Source organism: Aquila chrysaetos, chromosome 2 (genome assembly GCF_900496995.4).
Source record: "Aquila chrysaetos chrysaetos chromosome 2, bAquChr1.4, whole genome shotgun sequence".
Taxonomy (NCBI): Eukaryota; Metazoa; Chordata; class Aves; order Accipitriformes; family Accipitridae; genus Aquila; species Aquila chrysaetos.
Window position 1 is genome coordinate 74619861 of NC_044005.1, and position 13585 is coordinate 74633445.

Consider the following 13585-nt stretch of genomic DNA (forward strand, 5'->3'; position numbering starts at 1 on the left):
AGGTGTCAGTGTAATTTGGATTTCTTGATAAATAGTCAAGTTTAGTAGAGCCAAAGATCTCAGAAATACACACCTCATGCCAATCTGGGACACTTTGGCTGCATTTATTACCTTCCCACAAACACTGTATGTAATTGATACCTTTGTGGATCCAGGAGCTTGATTGTGTCTTTTCTAACCTCATGGCAGGTAACTCGGAACAATGCAAGTGGAAGTACAGTTCAGTTCTACTTTATGTATTGCCGTCCTAACTTCTAAAATTTTTTCAAGGCAGTTGTAAATATAATTTGTCCTTTCACCCACATACGTTTTGCTTTGTTGCGTGGAGGGATGTGCGGTGGCAGGGGTGGGACACTTGCAGTGTTTTGAATAGACCTGTTTATTTGTTCGCTTGTTACTTCAGGCACAGCAGAGACTTTTTTCATATTTCTTTAGCTTTCATCAGCAAGCTAAGTCCCTCAACAGTCATAGGCATTAAATTCTTATGTCCTGTAGTTTATGCATGATTAACCTATCAGAAAAAGGACTCTCTGTTGTGGGTTTATTTTATATGTGACATGGCAGGATAGATTAGAGATTTTGTGTACCAAGTATAAAAATCACCTATGCTTACCCTGTTCGCCTCTAAATAAAAACTTCCGTTTGTGCTTCTGAGATGAAGTGCATAAAAGTCGCTGTTAAGGTCTTCTGATTCTTCATTTTCCTAAAACTTTCCTGTATTCCTAAAATCTTTCCTCTTCCGGAGATACACTAAACTTCCTCTTGGGTGCATCTGCAGTGATCATTTGTTGTTGCACATGGCCTTGTTTTTTGCAGTCTGATTTAAAAGTGATTAAAGAGAGGGAATTCTCTTGACTGGTAACAGCAGTTTAGTTCCAAAAGAAAAGCAGAAGATCTGAAATGGAGTAGGGGGGAGCAATACTGCTTCTGCAACCCCAGAGCTTTGCTGGCAGTCCTTTGCTGGCGGATGCACTGGTGTCCTGGTATGATTGCTTGAAAAAGGTCCCAGTTTAGATCATGGTTACGTCAATCTAGTGTTAAATAAAGTGCCCATAGAAATAAATTGTGGCTGGTGAATTTTTATTTTGGAGGGCCTGGGACAGAACTTCTTACCTCTGCATTCTCAGGTAAATCTAGTGTTTTTTGTGTAGATGTTTAAGTGGTTGCTGGCAAATTGAAAACCAATGGGTTGTATTCCACATTCCTGTAAAATCCAAGTTGCTGTAGCTGGCGTGATGTAGTCAGTGGATAGAGTCATGAACTGTCTTGTTGCAATTGCGTCTGTATAATGAAATGGTGCCAATTCATTTTTAATCTAGACCACTACAATTTCTAAAATCTCTAGTGTAGTAAGCAGAAGTAGGAATTTATAATAAAAGGTAAGCCAGACTTCATTCCAGAACTGTCAGTTGCCAAGCATGTAAATTTGCCGGCATCAACAGGGAATCGTTCTTGCTCTACGATTTTACTCTACAACCTCCAGCGTTCAGTGTGACATTAGCTAGATAAGAGGCTGTTTGAGACTTATGATTGGTTCTAGAAGATGCGTCATAACTGTTTCCTTTTCCTCCTGACCTCTGAAGGATTGAAAGTCTCTAAATTCAAGTTCTGTTTATGTTCTGCTTCAAATTCAAAGGCAAAAAGAAAGTAATCTCAGCACATTTTTGAGTCATACTCTTCTGGGAGATGTTATCTTTGCTAGGAAGAAGATGCTCTTAGTTTGCCTAAAGGCAATGAAAACAGGACATTATGCAGTTTTCCTACTAGCTAGTAGGTCTGTATTGGGTTTGTGTGGTAAGGTTTTGGTAGCGGGGGGGCTACAGGGGCGGCTTCTGTGAGCAGCTGCTGGAAGCTTCCCCCATGTCCGACAGAGCCAATGCCAGCCGGCCCCAAGACGGACCCGCTGCTGGCCAAGGCCGAGCCCATCAGTGACGGTGGTAGTGCCTCTGGGAGAACAGATTTAAGAAGGGGAAAAAAACCCGCACAATTGCAGCCAGAGAAGAGAGGAGTGAAAATATGTGAGAGAACCAGCCCTGCAGACCCCCAGGTCAGTGCAGAAGGAGGGGAGGAGGTGCTCCAGGCGCCGGAGCAGAGATTCCCCTGCAGCCCGTGGTGATGAAGACCATGGGGAGGCAGGCTGTCCCCCTGCAGCCCGGGGAGGTCCACGGGGGAGCAGATCTCCACCTGCAGCCCGGGGAGAGAGGACCCCACGCCGGAGCAGGGGGATGCCCGAAGGAGGCTGTGACCCTGTGGGAAGCCCGTGCTGGAGCAGGCTCCTGGCAGGACCTGTGGCCCCATGGAGAGAGGAGCCCACGGTGGAGCAGGTTTGCTGGCAGGACTTGTGACCCTGTGGAAGGGACCCATGCTGGAGCAGTTCGTGGAGGACTGTCTCCCATGGGAGGGACCCCATGCTGGAGCAGGGGAAGAGTGAGGAGTCCTGCCCCTGAGGAGGAAGGAGCGGCAGAGACAAGGTGTGATGAACTGACCCCAACCACCATTCCCCGTCCCCCTGTGCCGCTGCGGGGGAGGAGGTAGAGAAAATCGGGAGTGAAGCTGTGCCCAGGAAGAAGGGAGGGGTGGGGGGAAGGTGTTTTTAAGATTTGGTTTTACTTCTCATTATCCTAGTCTGATTTGATTGGTAATGAATGAAACTAATTTCCCCAAGTCGAGTCTGTTTTGCCCATGATGGTAATTAGTGAGTGATCTTTCCTTGTCCTTACCTCCACTAACAAGCCTTTTGTTATATTTTCTCTTCCCTGCCCAGCTGAGGAGGGGAGTGATAGAGCAGCTTTGGTGGGCACCTGGCATCCAGCCAGGGTCAATGCACCACAAGGTCATGCAATGACTGTTTCTATTTATGTTCTTTTAGGCATTTCACAAGAGATTTCTGAAGATCAACCTCTTAACTGTTTTTTTTCCTGAATATACAAAAATACTGTTACTATACAAACTGTGTTATCTTGGTAATATAGTGTTTTTTTTTTTTAATTAACTACAATTAAGGCATCTTTACTTGGCAAAAACACAGCTAAAAGACCTATCAGCCATCAGTGAAGAAAACCTAATTATTTCTGAGACTGCGTATTCTGGATCTCTTGAAAAGTGTGACTTGCAGAATGCACACAGGGTAATAGAAACAAGCATTGTCTTCTCTGGTTCCTGCACTACTTGACTTTCTGACTGCAAAGAAGGGTGGCCATCTCCTTTTCCTCCACCTTTATCTTCCTGTCTTCTCAGAGATTACTCTTTCTAGGGAATAATAAACAGTGCTGTGTAATAGTCTGTGTAAGATTTCCAAACCAAGATTAATTTGTACATTTCTTAGCAGTTTCACTTCAGGCCACAAATCTGTGTAATGGTAGGAAAGTGAACCAGTTTTACTCCATACCTTGGCAATGATGTCATCAGTTCTCTCTTGGTGCTGAATTTGTTCTAGGATTCACTTTTGACAAATATTTTTTAATAGGTACATAATTCGTAGCAGTTGTAGACATAACCTTGGAAGCAGGAGCTGTGGTGTAAGCCAATGCCCTTGCTAGTAGAACTGCAGCAGTATTTTAAGAGCTGTGAATTGTCCCATTCAGTTCAGATAGAATCCAGTGAATTTATTTGAACTCTAATATTGTTATCTTGCCAAGATGCTAGAGAATTTACAATTTTACCTTAGTCTTTTTTTTTTCCTTTTTTCCATTTGTTTTCCTTTTTTCTTGTTGAGACTTGCTAACAGTCATTTAATTTTTCTTTGCAATGGAGATGTACATGTACACGTGCCTCTATAGTTATACTATAGGCAGCTGGTAGGGAGCAGGCTCATTTTATGCTGATCTTCTTTCCTTGATTTGCTGTTATTAAGTAGACCTCTGAGGACCCTGCACGTGGCATTAGGTCCCAGAACTAGCTTTTTTTTTTTCTTGCTGACGATTTTCCATCTTTAAGTTTTCTTTGTGCAGGTTGCTCTCAGTCAGCTACATTCTGCAAGCAGCTTTTTTGGGGTCTCATAATGCAGAGTTTGGTTTATTGGTTTACTTTTTTTTTTTTTTTTTTTTCCCCTGTGCTTTGAACAATCTCTTCATCCAGTAGAATGACTGCAGGCTGTAAACTTACTGTAAAGTCAGTAGCTTATTCATAATATTGATCTGTACAACGTAAGAATTGCTGAAGCATGTTGTATGTAATATGTATAGTTCTGTCAACGGAGTTTTTTGGGTTGTTTTTTTGTTTGTTTGTTTGTTTTTAATTAGTGCAGCTCCAAGAAAAATGGGACCAGTGGTTTGAGATTTCTAGACTATGATGCAATTAATATTAATGGCTTGGTTCTGTTCCCATGCATGTACTGCTTTGAGAAAGAGATTAATCCCCATGTGAGTGATTTCCACCCCCTATAGTGTTTTGCAAGTTTGGGGTTTCCTATTCCCTTCTTCTTTCAGGTCTCTCTTTTGAGCAGTGAGGCTGTTATTTGTTGGCATCGGTTTTACACACCCACCCACCCCGTTTTTGTCTCCTCTGCTTCTTGGTTTTTTTTGGTGCTAACTGCACTTTTGAGAAGAATACACAAGCTTCTTCATACTCTTAAGTCTCACATCATGATAACAGTAGAACAGAATGAGCTGATGCTATTATTCAGGTAATCATTGCATCAAATAGGTGTAGAGTTTGAAGCTTTTTGAAGCTTTAGATACAGTGCAAATTTGAATCTAGAAACACAGAAACAGTTATGAACTTATTAATTGAGTAGCATGGGAAAAAAAACCAAATCTGAGTTCTTTATAGACTGCTTGTATGTTTGTTTTAAGGAAGCAAAGGGATTAAAACTAAATCTGCTTAGAGCTTTATAAGCAGAGTTTAGAGGAAAAAAAGGGTCCCTTTTTTCTCTAAACTCTGCTTATAAAGCTCTAAACAGCAAGTTTGCTAATTCTGTTGTGAACCTGTGTTAACTTGTTCATTGGAATTGATTTGGAAGTATGCATTACTGAGCTTGTTAACCAACTTATTTCCTCGTCCTTTTTCCTTCTCTTTAGCTTCTCAGCAACTTAGACGTGAATAAATCCAAGGTACAATTGAAATTAGCCTGTGTGTATACAGTTGTCAAAAAGATTCTGTGAGCTAATAATTTAAAATTTTCTTTTTTTTTAAAAAAAAATAACATTGTGTGTCTCTTTCAAGGTATTCAATATGAGTGAGATTAGGAGCCTTTTCAAAAGCATTAAATGCTAACAACTACATTTAAATGCAGCTAAGCATCTGTAAATTTAAGAGGTCCTTGAATCTTCTTTCTTCTCATAGACGTTCTGGGTGGGTGAGCATCTTAGTGGGAGGTCCCAAGTTCTGACTATTAATTAGAACTTATTCCTGCAAGTGGTTTACTTTCTTTTCATACAGGTATTTGAGCTGAACTAAAAGTAGCAGTAAAGGTAGAATAGAATGTATAGTAGGTTCATTTATTGAGTCTTAGCTCAATGGATCTGAATCAAAAAAAAGTCAGTAATCTAGAAGGAAGTAGTCATTTCAAGGGTTTGATAAAGATTTTCAGAGAAAAAGAGAAATAACAAATTAGAGTATTGAACACTTACTTTTCATATTCATACAGTCTGACATGATGGGGCAAAGAGCAAAGACTGCAAATGCTTGTTACAGTTTGTGAGGATACAATGTGAAGAAGTTTGAGGTAACTCAGAAGGACTTTTGAGGTTAATGCCAAATAATTGGGTTAGTACGTTGCTGTGTTGTGGTTAAAAGGACTACAGAAGTCCTAGCTTAGATGAAATTAAGAGAAATTACAGAATTTGTTGTACTTGTGGTAGACTGCTTTTTTTTTTTTTTTTTTTTTTTTTTTTTTTTTAATGATAACACCCTAAGGATATTGGAGAAATTGAAGATTAATAGTCAGAAAAGAGTTGTGGCACTGTCCAAAGCTTTGGAAAACAATGCCTGTTAGTAAGGTGCTCTAGCATGCTTGAGGTGTAGAACTTCTAGTGTAAAAGCAAAGGGGTGGTTTGATTATTGTGCAGTTTTGTCTATGGGGTACTTTTTTTTCTTTGGATCCTATTACAACTGCATTAACAGAGTAAATTCCAATTAGAACAACTTTATTAAGGGCTTTGGTGATGTCTAACTTGTGGAGGTGCTGAAAGTATACCAGGGAGAGGAAGCTTTTTATTATGGATACTGAGGGATGTGAAAAGGAGAGTAAGAGGCAAATATGGGGCAAAGCATCTTTCTCAACAGGCTGCCAACCTGGTGAGGAGAGTGTTAGAGTAGGAAAGATGTGGGAGGGAGACGACAAGTGGTAGACCAGGTGGGTAAGCAAAGAGTGTGGGGTGATGTAGTTTCAGGAGAAACCCTGAAAACAATAAAAAGGGCTGACGAGGGCCCACCCCAAGTGTATGCACACAGATCAAGAAGTGCATTATGGGGAAGGCTTTCACGCTTTGAGAAATCAGCCTGACTGGGTGCCCTTCTGAGGTGCCTGTACCTTAATGCATGCACTATGGAGAAAAGCAGGAGGAATTGGAATTCTGTATGTAGTTGCAGGGCTACAATCTCATCAGGACCAAAGAGGTGTGGTGGGGTTGGGTAGCTCACCGGACTGGGGTGCTGCCATGGATGGATACATGCCCTTCAGGAGGGGCAGGGCGGGATGGCAAGGAGTGGGAGTTGCCCTTTACGTGAGAGCGGTGGGAATGCATGAAGCTCTGTCTGGGGACAGGTGGTGAGCCAGCTGAGAGCTTGTGGGTGAGGGTTAAAGGGCAGACCAGTGTGGTGACATTGGGGTGGGTGTCTGATCGGGAAGAAGTAGATGAGGCCTTCTTCAGGCAACTGGAAGAAGCCTGATCTGGTCCTCCTGGTGGACTTGAACCACCCTGGTATCTGCTAGAGGGGAAACACAGCAGCATGCGAGCAATCCAGGAAGTTTCTGCAGTAGTGCACTGATGACAGCTTCCTGGCACAGGTCATTTGGGAGCTGACAACAAAAGATGCTCTGCTGGATCTTACAGTTACAAACTGTAGGTCAAGGGCGGTCTTGACTGCGGTGACCATGAGGTGATGAAGTTCAGGATCCTGTGAGGAGGGAACAAGGCAAAAAGCAAGATCACAACCCTGGGCTTCAGAGGAGCAGATTCTGACCTGTCCAGGGACCTGCCTGGAAGAATCCTGTGGGATATGGTCTGGAGGAAGAGAGGAGGGCTTCAGGAGAGCTGGCTGTTTTTTAAGGATCACCTCTTCCAGACCGAAGAATGGTCCATCCTGATGTGCAGGAAGGCAAGCAGAAGTGACAGGAGGCCTGCGTAGATAAGCAAGGAGCTCCTGACAAAACTCAAACACAAAAAGGAAGTGTGCAAGAGGTGGAAGCAGGGACAGATGACTTGGGAGAAATACAGAGCCACTCTGAAAGTTCAGTGATGGGGTTGGGAAAGCTGAAGACAGCCTGGTGTTGAATCTCGCAAGGGATGTGAAGAGCAACAAGAATGGCTTCTTCAAGTATATCAGCAGCAGAGGGAAGACTAGGGAAAATAAAATGGGCCTGTTGATGAATGGGGCAGGAGACCTGGTGACAGAGGACACAGAAAAAGACAAGATACTGGATGTCATATTTGCCTCAATCTTTAGTGGCAAGACTTGTCTTCAGGAGTCCCAAGTCCCTGAGACCAGAGGAAAATTCTAGAGCAAGGAAGACTCCTCGTTGGTGGAGGAGGATCAGGCTAGGGAAAGTTTAAATGAACTTGCCGTACACAAATCCATGGGACCTGAAAAGAGACACCAGCAAGTGCTGAGGGCACTGGCCAATGTCATTGCGAGGCCATTTTCTGTTATCTTTGAAAGGCCATGATGATCAGGAGAGGTTCCTGAGGACTGGAAGAGAGCAAATGTCACTCCTGTCTTCAAGAACGGCGAGAAGGTTGTTCCAGGGAACTACAGACCGTTCATCTCAATCACCTGAGAAAGTGGTGGAGCAAATTCTCCTGAAAGCCATTTCCAAACGTACTAACAATAAGAAGGTGATCAGCATAGATCTGCGAAGGGGAAATCATTCCTGTCCAACTTGATAACCTTATACGATGAAATGACTTAAGTTGTATGAGGGGCAATAGTGGATGTTGTTTTTCCTGACTGTAGTGAGGCTTTCAACACTGTCCCCCATAGCATCCTTACTGACAAACTGATGAAGTACAGGCTGGTTAAGTGGACAGAGATTGAAAGTGGCCTGAACTGCCAGGTTCGAAGGGTTGTGATTAGTGGCACAAAGTCCAGCTGGAGGCCAGTCACTAGGGGTGTACCACAGGGTTTGGTACTGAGGCCACATTTTCTTTAAGGACCTGAGTGATGGGACAGAGAGTACGTTTAGTAAATGTGCAGAAGATAACAAAACAGGAATGGTTGATACATCATCCTGGGCAACCTTCTCTAGCTGACCCTACTTGAGCAGGGGGGTTGGACTAGATGATCTTGAGAGGTCCCTTCCCACCTCAATGATTCTGTGATTCTGTCTGTCCATTGCTGTTCAACCCTACAGACTCTGGTTGTTTTCCCTGTGCTGGCACTGTAGCAGTCTAGCAGTTAGATAAGGCAAATGTGTACCACAGAATCTCAGTGTGGAAGTTTTATGCATAAGAAGAAATAATATAGGCTGTACCATTGCTCTCCTTACCCAAGAGGCAGAAAATGTAATTATTAACAAGCTTCCCTTATCTCCTTTGTCAAATAGACGTGTCCCTGCAACAGTCCCCCTTATGACAAAGTTTTTAGAAGTAGAAATGGGCTGTTGCTTGCAGTAACTAAACGAGACTGCACAAGGGAGCAGTCCTTGGTTGAGTGTTGAGGTTAAATGTTCAGAGCAGTACTCTTCTATAATGCTGATTGCTCAGCCTCAGTGTCCTTAGAGGACCAAAGAGAAATGTGAAATCTCAAATGGTACTTTTCTGTTTGAGGGATGAGGGACCTTCTCTTAATAGAAGTACTTGTTTAAAGTAAGTATGCAGTGGCACAAGAGGTTTTTTGACAACCTTAATTGGAGGCTCAGATGTTTATGCCAAAAATGACTAGGGCAGAGGTGTGGGAGAAGTTTTCTTGCCCACATCTCTGCATTCATGGGTGCACCTGTTGAATAGTTGGGAAGAAAGAAAAGTCATGCCCTTACAGTCATGCCCACCTGAGGAAGAGTAGAAGCATGACAGCTGGTAAATCAAAATTACCTACCAGGGCACGCCAGAAATCAAATACACAGTAAAGTTTTAAATTATCTTGATTTTGCATGTCTGGAGTCCCCCTGCAAAACATTCTGCTGTGTTAAAATGTCACTAATGCTCCAAAGTAGCCTTTTTGCTGATGTTAAAGACCCTTCTGGAGAGAAGCAACCCATATTTGTGATCTGTAGAAAAACGTTGTCTCTCAATGTACCTAAATACAATCAGTTTTCTTTTTACTATTTCAAGAACTGGGGCTGTATTGTATCTTGTTGTGTTAGGAGATATTTGTCTTGTCTGAATTGATACAAATGACATAGGAAGAGAGAAACTGCTGTGGATAACTGCCTGTGAGCCAGAAACAACTTTTTGTTCACTAAACAAAAAGTAAGCCTGAGGAAGTTGCCTGGTTTGCAGGGTATTGTTACAAATGAGAATGGGTGTATAATTGTTAGGTAACGGCAGGTAGGCTGTTCCCCTCCTTCTCCCAGATAGTAGTTTTGAATCTGAACTAATGTAATGAGTAGAATTCAGCTATCCTTTCAAGTAGAGAACTGATTTTTTTTTTTTTTTTTTAATAGTAACAACATAAAAGAAGTTAAAGAAATACGGGGAAATAAATTGTCTGTTCATCAGCGTTAATGTAATGTAAATAGGCTAGTCAGTATTTATTAAAAAAAAAAGGCAAAAAAAAAAAAAAAGCTTTCCAAATCCTTTTATGTGTTCCAAAAACTGCAGGATGTGTCTCAGTTCCTTCTGAAAGTGTTTCCTGGAGTGTTTGCCTGGCTTCCCAGTGGGACAACTCTGCTTCACACATAGTGGCTGTGTTGGTGAAAACTCCCCAAGCTGGGTATAGGTGTCCTGGGATTGGGCTGGCCAGAACAGTAGCTAAGTTGAGCCACGGCAGTGTGGGATTTCTATAGTTACAGGAATGTACTAAATCAGGAAAATATATGTCATTTACCTGTTTACAGAAGCTGTAATGTTGAAAATAGTATCAGTAGCCTCTAAATATTTTTTGAGACTTTTGGTCGTTAGGTGCTTACGTTCACTGAATACTTACCAGTCTTTTAAAAATCTGGCTGTTGGTCCCTGTACTTCGGATACCTTTTTTTATAAAAGGTGGGCGATAGTATTGTCCTGCCTTCTGACTTCTTTAAAGAATAAATACTAGCTGAACTTGTGCAGAGGCACTGTAAGTAGATGGAAGAGTCAAAACCCAGGTGGAATTTTGTAATGATGGTGTCACATTGTAACTTGCAGCAGCACCTGTGTGTGTCTGGTAGCAGATCAGTGCTCCAGATGTAAAAACCCAACACCCAGGTTTGTATTGCTTCTGAACCTAAGAAAATAAATGTTTACAGCAAATCTCCTCTGTCAGTGTCTCTGTGCAGTGTTCAAATGTCATTGTGTTGAGCAAGGTGCAAAGACTTTCAGGGAGGTGCAGGAATGCATTGAAAAATGAAGGGCTGAGTTGTGAAATTTTTGCTAGGGCTGTGAACTTGTTGTATACAGGCAAGCAGCTGTTACCATGGTGTGGGAAGACCAGCAAAACGTTAGTTAAGTATGAATAGGTAGATGAAACCTCTGAAGTTTGTTGAGAAAGAGTGGTCATTTCAGTGTTTGTTAATGTGAATATCAAAGCAGATTTATAGTATTTTGACTTAATAATGAATAGCTGTTCATACAGGCTCTTTACCTCACTGTTACTGTGGTAAGTATATGTCGTGGTTTAACCCCAGGCAGCAACTAAGCACCACGCAGCTGCTCACTCACTTCCCCCCCACCCAGTGGAATGGGGGAGAGAATTGGGAAAGAAAAAAAGTAAAACCTGTGGGTTGAGATAAGAACAGTTTAATACGACGGAAAGGTAGAAATTAGTAATTATAACAGTAATAAAATGACAATAATAATACTTAAAGGATTGGAATATACAAAACAAGTGATGTACAACGCAGTTGCTCACCACGTGCCCACCAATGCCCAGTTAGTTCCCAAGCAGTGATCCACCCCCCCCAGGCCAACTCCCCCCAGTTTATATACTGGGCATGACATCACATGGTATGGAATATCCCTTTGGCCAGTTTGGGTCAGCTGTCCTGGCTGTGTCCCCTCCCAACTCCTTGTGCCCCTCCAGCCTTCTCGCTGGCTGGGCATGAGAAGCTGAAAAATCCTTGACTTAAGTCTAAACACTACTCGGCAACAACTGAAACCATCAGTGTGTTATCAACATTCTTATACTGCATCCAAAACATAACACTCTGTCAGCTACTGGAAAGAAAATTAACTCTATCCCAGCCAAAACCAGGACACCAAGTGTACTACTAACGCTGGTAGGGCATGAAGATCAAACTAGGAAGATAAGGAACGTAAGTGGTTACAATGCTAAATGACACACGTTACCAATCCATAATTCATTTTCACATTTAATGTAAATTTTCATTTTAATGAATTGCAACAGCTTCTTCAGTTTGTGCTGGAGTTTTGGAAAAAGTGTTTTACTGAAGAGCATAAATCCAACTTGCTGTAGGATTTGTGATCTGTATTAAAATGCATCATGCTTTGTATATACTGTTGAGAATTAATGTAATCTTGTATTTTGAATGCAGTGTGGAAAACTGTTAAAAGCATGGGGGGGAATATTTATCTCTGTATGCCACTAGTTCTATTTTTTCAGTTCATTGTGTTAGTTAACTGGAATATCAAAACATCTAATGGTGTGGTTGAAATGATTTCTACCTTACTTCTAGGGATCAGATGATTGCCTTGTAAAAATCTGGGCAACAGATGATGGAAGGTTGTTGGCTACCCTGAGAGGGCATGCAGCTGAAATATCAGATATGGCAGTGAACTATGAAAACACCATGATAGCTGCGGGAAGCTGTGATAAAATGATCAGAGTTTGGTGCCTTCGAACTTGTGCACCCTTAGCAGTTCTGCAGGGCCACAGTGCATCTATAACATCGCTACAGGTAGGTTTTTGCTTTGCGAACTCACTCTAGCAATAAAATGCATCATTTGACTGAAAAAAGAACCACCTAAGAATGTTCCGTGTAATGAAAATGCGTGCCTGGCAACTAAGCCGTGAAGTGAGAAGGAATTTTCACGATACATATTGTGAAATAACACGTGTTTATTGTCAAAATGCCTGACCCTTGAAAAATGCCAGACATAATCCTTGTTCAAAAAAATTGCACAACACACGTGGGCAGTTCTGTTTTGAAGTATCATTCCTTTGCAGGCTGTGATTCTCAGCACAGGTACATTAAGAACTGTGGTCACTGCTGAATACTTTGGTTTGTTTCCATTCAGAGTTGCATGCTGTTGCACAACTTGGGTTGTGGGGAGGGAGAACCCAGAGTGTTTTGGCAAGTAACCCAGAAGGGTTGTTCTGAAGGAAAAGAGTGACTCTGAGCAGCATCATGTTATTTTTGTGTTCATTGCAATTGATTTTCCTTAAGTATGGTTTGAGACTTTTTTTTTTTTTTTGGTGAGAAGTCAATGACTTGAGGAACTTCTTAGCACATCTGGAACAGATTAACAGGAGACCTTTTCTTTTTTCTTCCCCCCTCCCCCCAGTTCTCTCCACTGTGCAGTGGCTCAAAGAGATACTTATCTTCAACCGGGGCAGATGGAACAATATGCTTTTGGCTGTGGGATGCTGGCACCCTTAAAATAAAGTTAGTTGCTATTTTATTTGTTGCTATTTCTTTTTTTGTAAATAAGAATGATGTACAAATGTTGGAGAAAAATTTAACTTAAACAAAACTTGTCACTGGCTGGTTCACTGTGTGATTGTCGGGTATGATCTATTTCTGATGTAGCTATAGCTTGCTTGCTTATCTTTTAAGGACTAAATTGATAATACAACTTTTTGTGGAGTGAAGCAAGTAACTGTATACCCAGTTTTGCTGTTCTCTGTTATTTTAGTAAAAAAGTCTAATGATTTTTTTTTTTTTGGTAATGTTATGTCAAAATTGGTGCTTTTCGGTTCTGTTCTCATCTCTTAATCCCAAATGAAATGAAAATTACGTTGATAAAATGATTGCAATTTACACTTGAAAATACAATTTTTTTTTTTAGGAGACGGTAATGTCCTAGTATAAATTAGGATGGGTTATTTTTTATGTTTGTTCTTTCCTTATCTGTATTAACTTTTCCTAGTTGCTCTTTGCTGTAGCATGGTAGGAGGCAGAATTCTTGGGCAGCTGTGTGTTGGTGGCTGAAGTTGAGCCTGAAATTTCTGCCTTCAAAGTTTAAGATATTAAAAATGTTGTCAGGACCCTCAAATAGAGATAGGTTTTGTTTTTTTTTTTTTTTGTTTTTTTTTGTTTTTGTTTTTTTTTTATGAATTAACTTATTCAGTGGCTTTCAAATGCTTTTTTGCTCCTTCCTTTATCGCG

At 41.5% G+C, this 13585-nt stretch overlaps 1 protein-coding gene across 3 annotated transcripts in view; it reads left to right on the plus strand.

The window, feature by feature from the left end:
* Positions 1-13585, plus strand: part of LOC115336466 (pleckstrin homology domain interacting protein) — a 121258-nt gene that overhangs the window by 23029 nt on the left and 84644 nt on the right. For all 3 annotated transcript variants that reach the window (XM_030003449.1, XM_030003460.1, XM_030003471.1), the window contains exons 8-9: positions 11933-12154; positions 12762-12862. In XM_030003449.1, coding sequence (XP_029859309.1) covers positions 11933-12154; positions 12762-12862 — 323 coding nt within the window. The remainder of the gene's footprint in view (positions 1-11932; positions 12155-12761; positions 12863-13585) is intronic.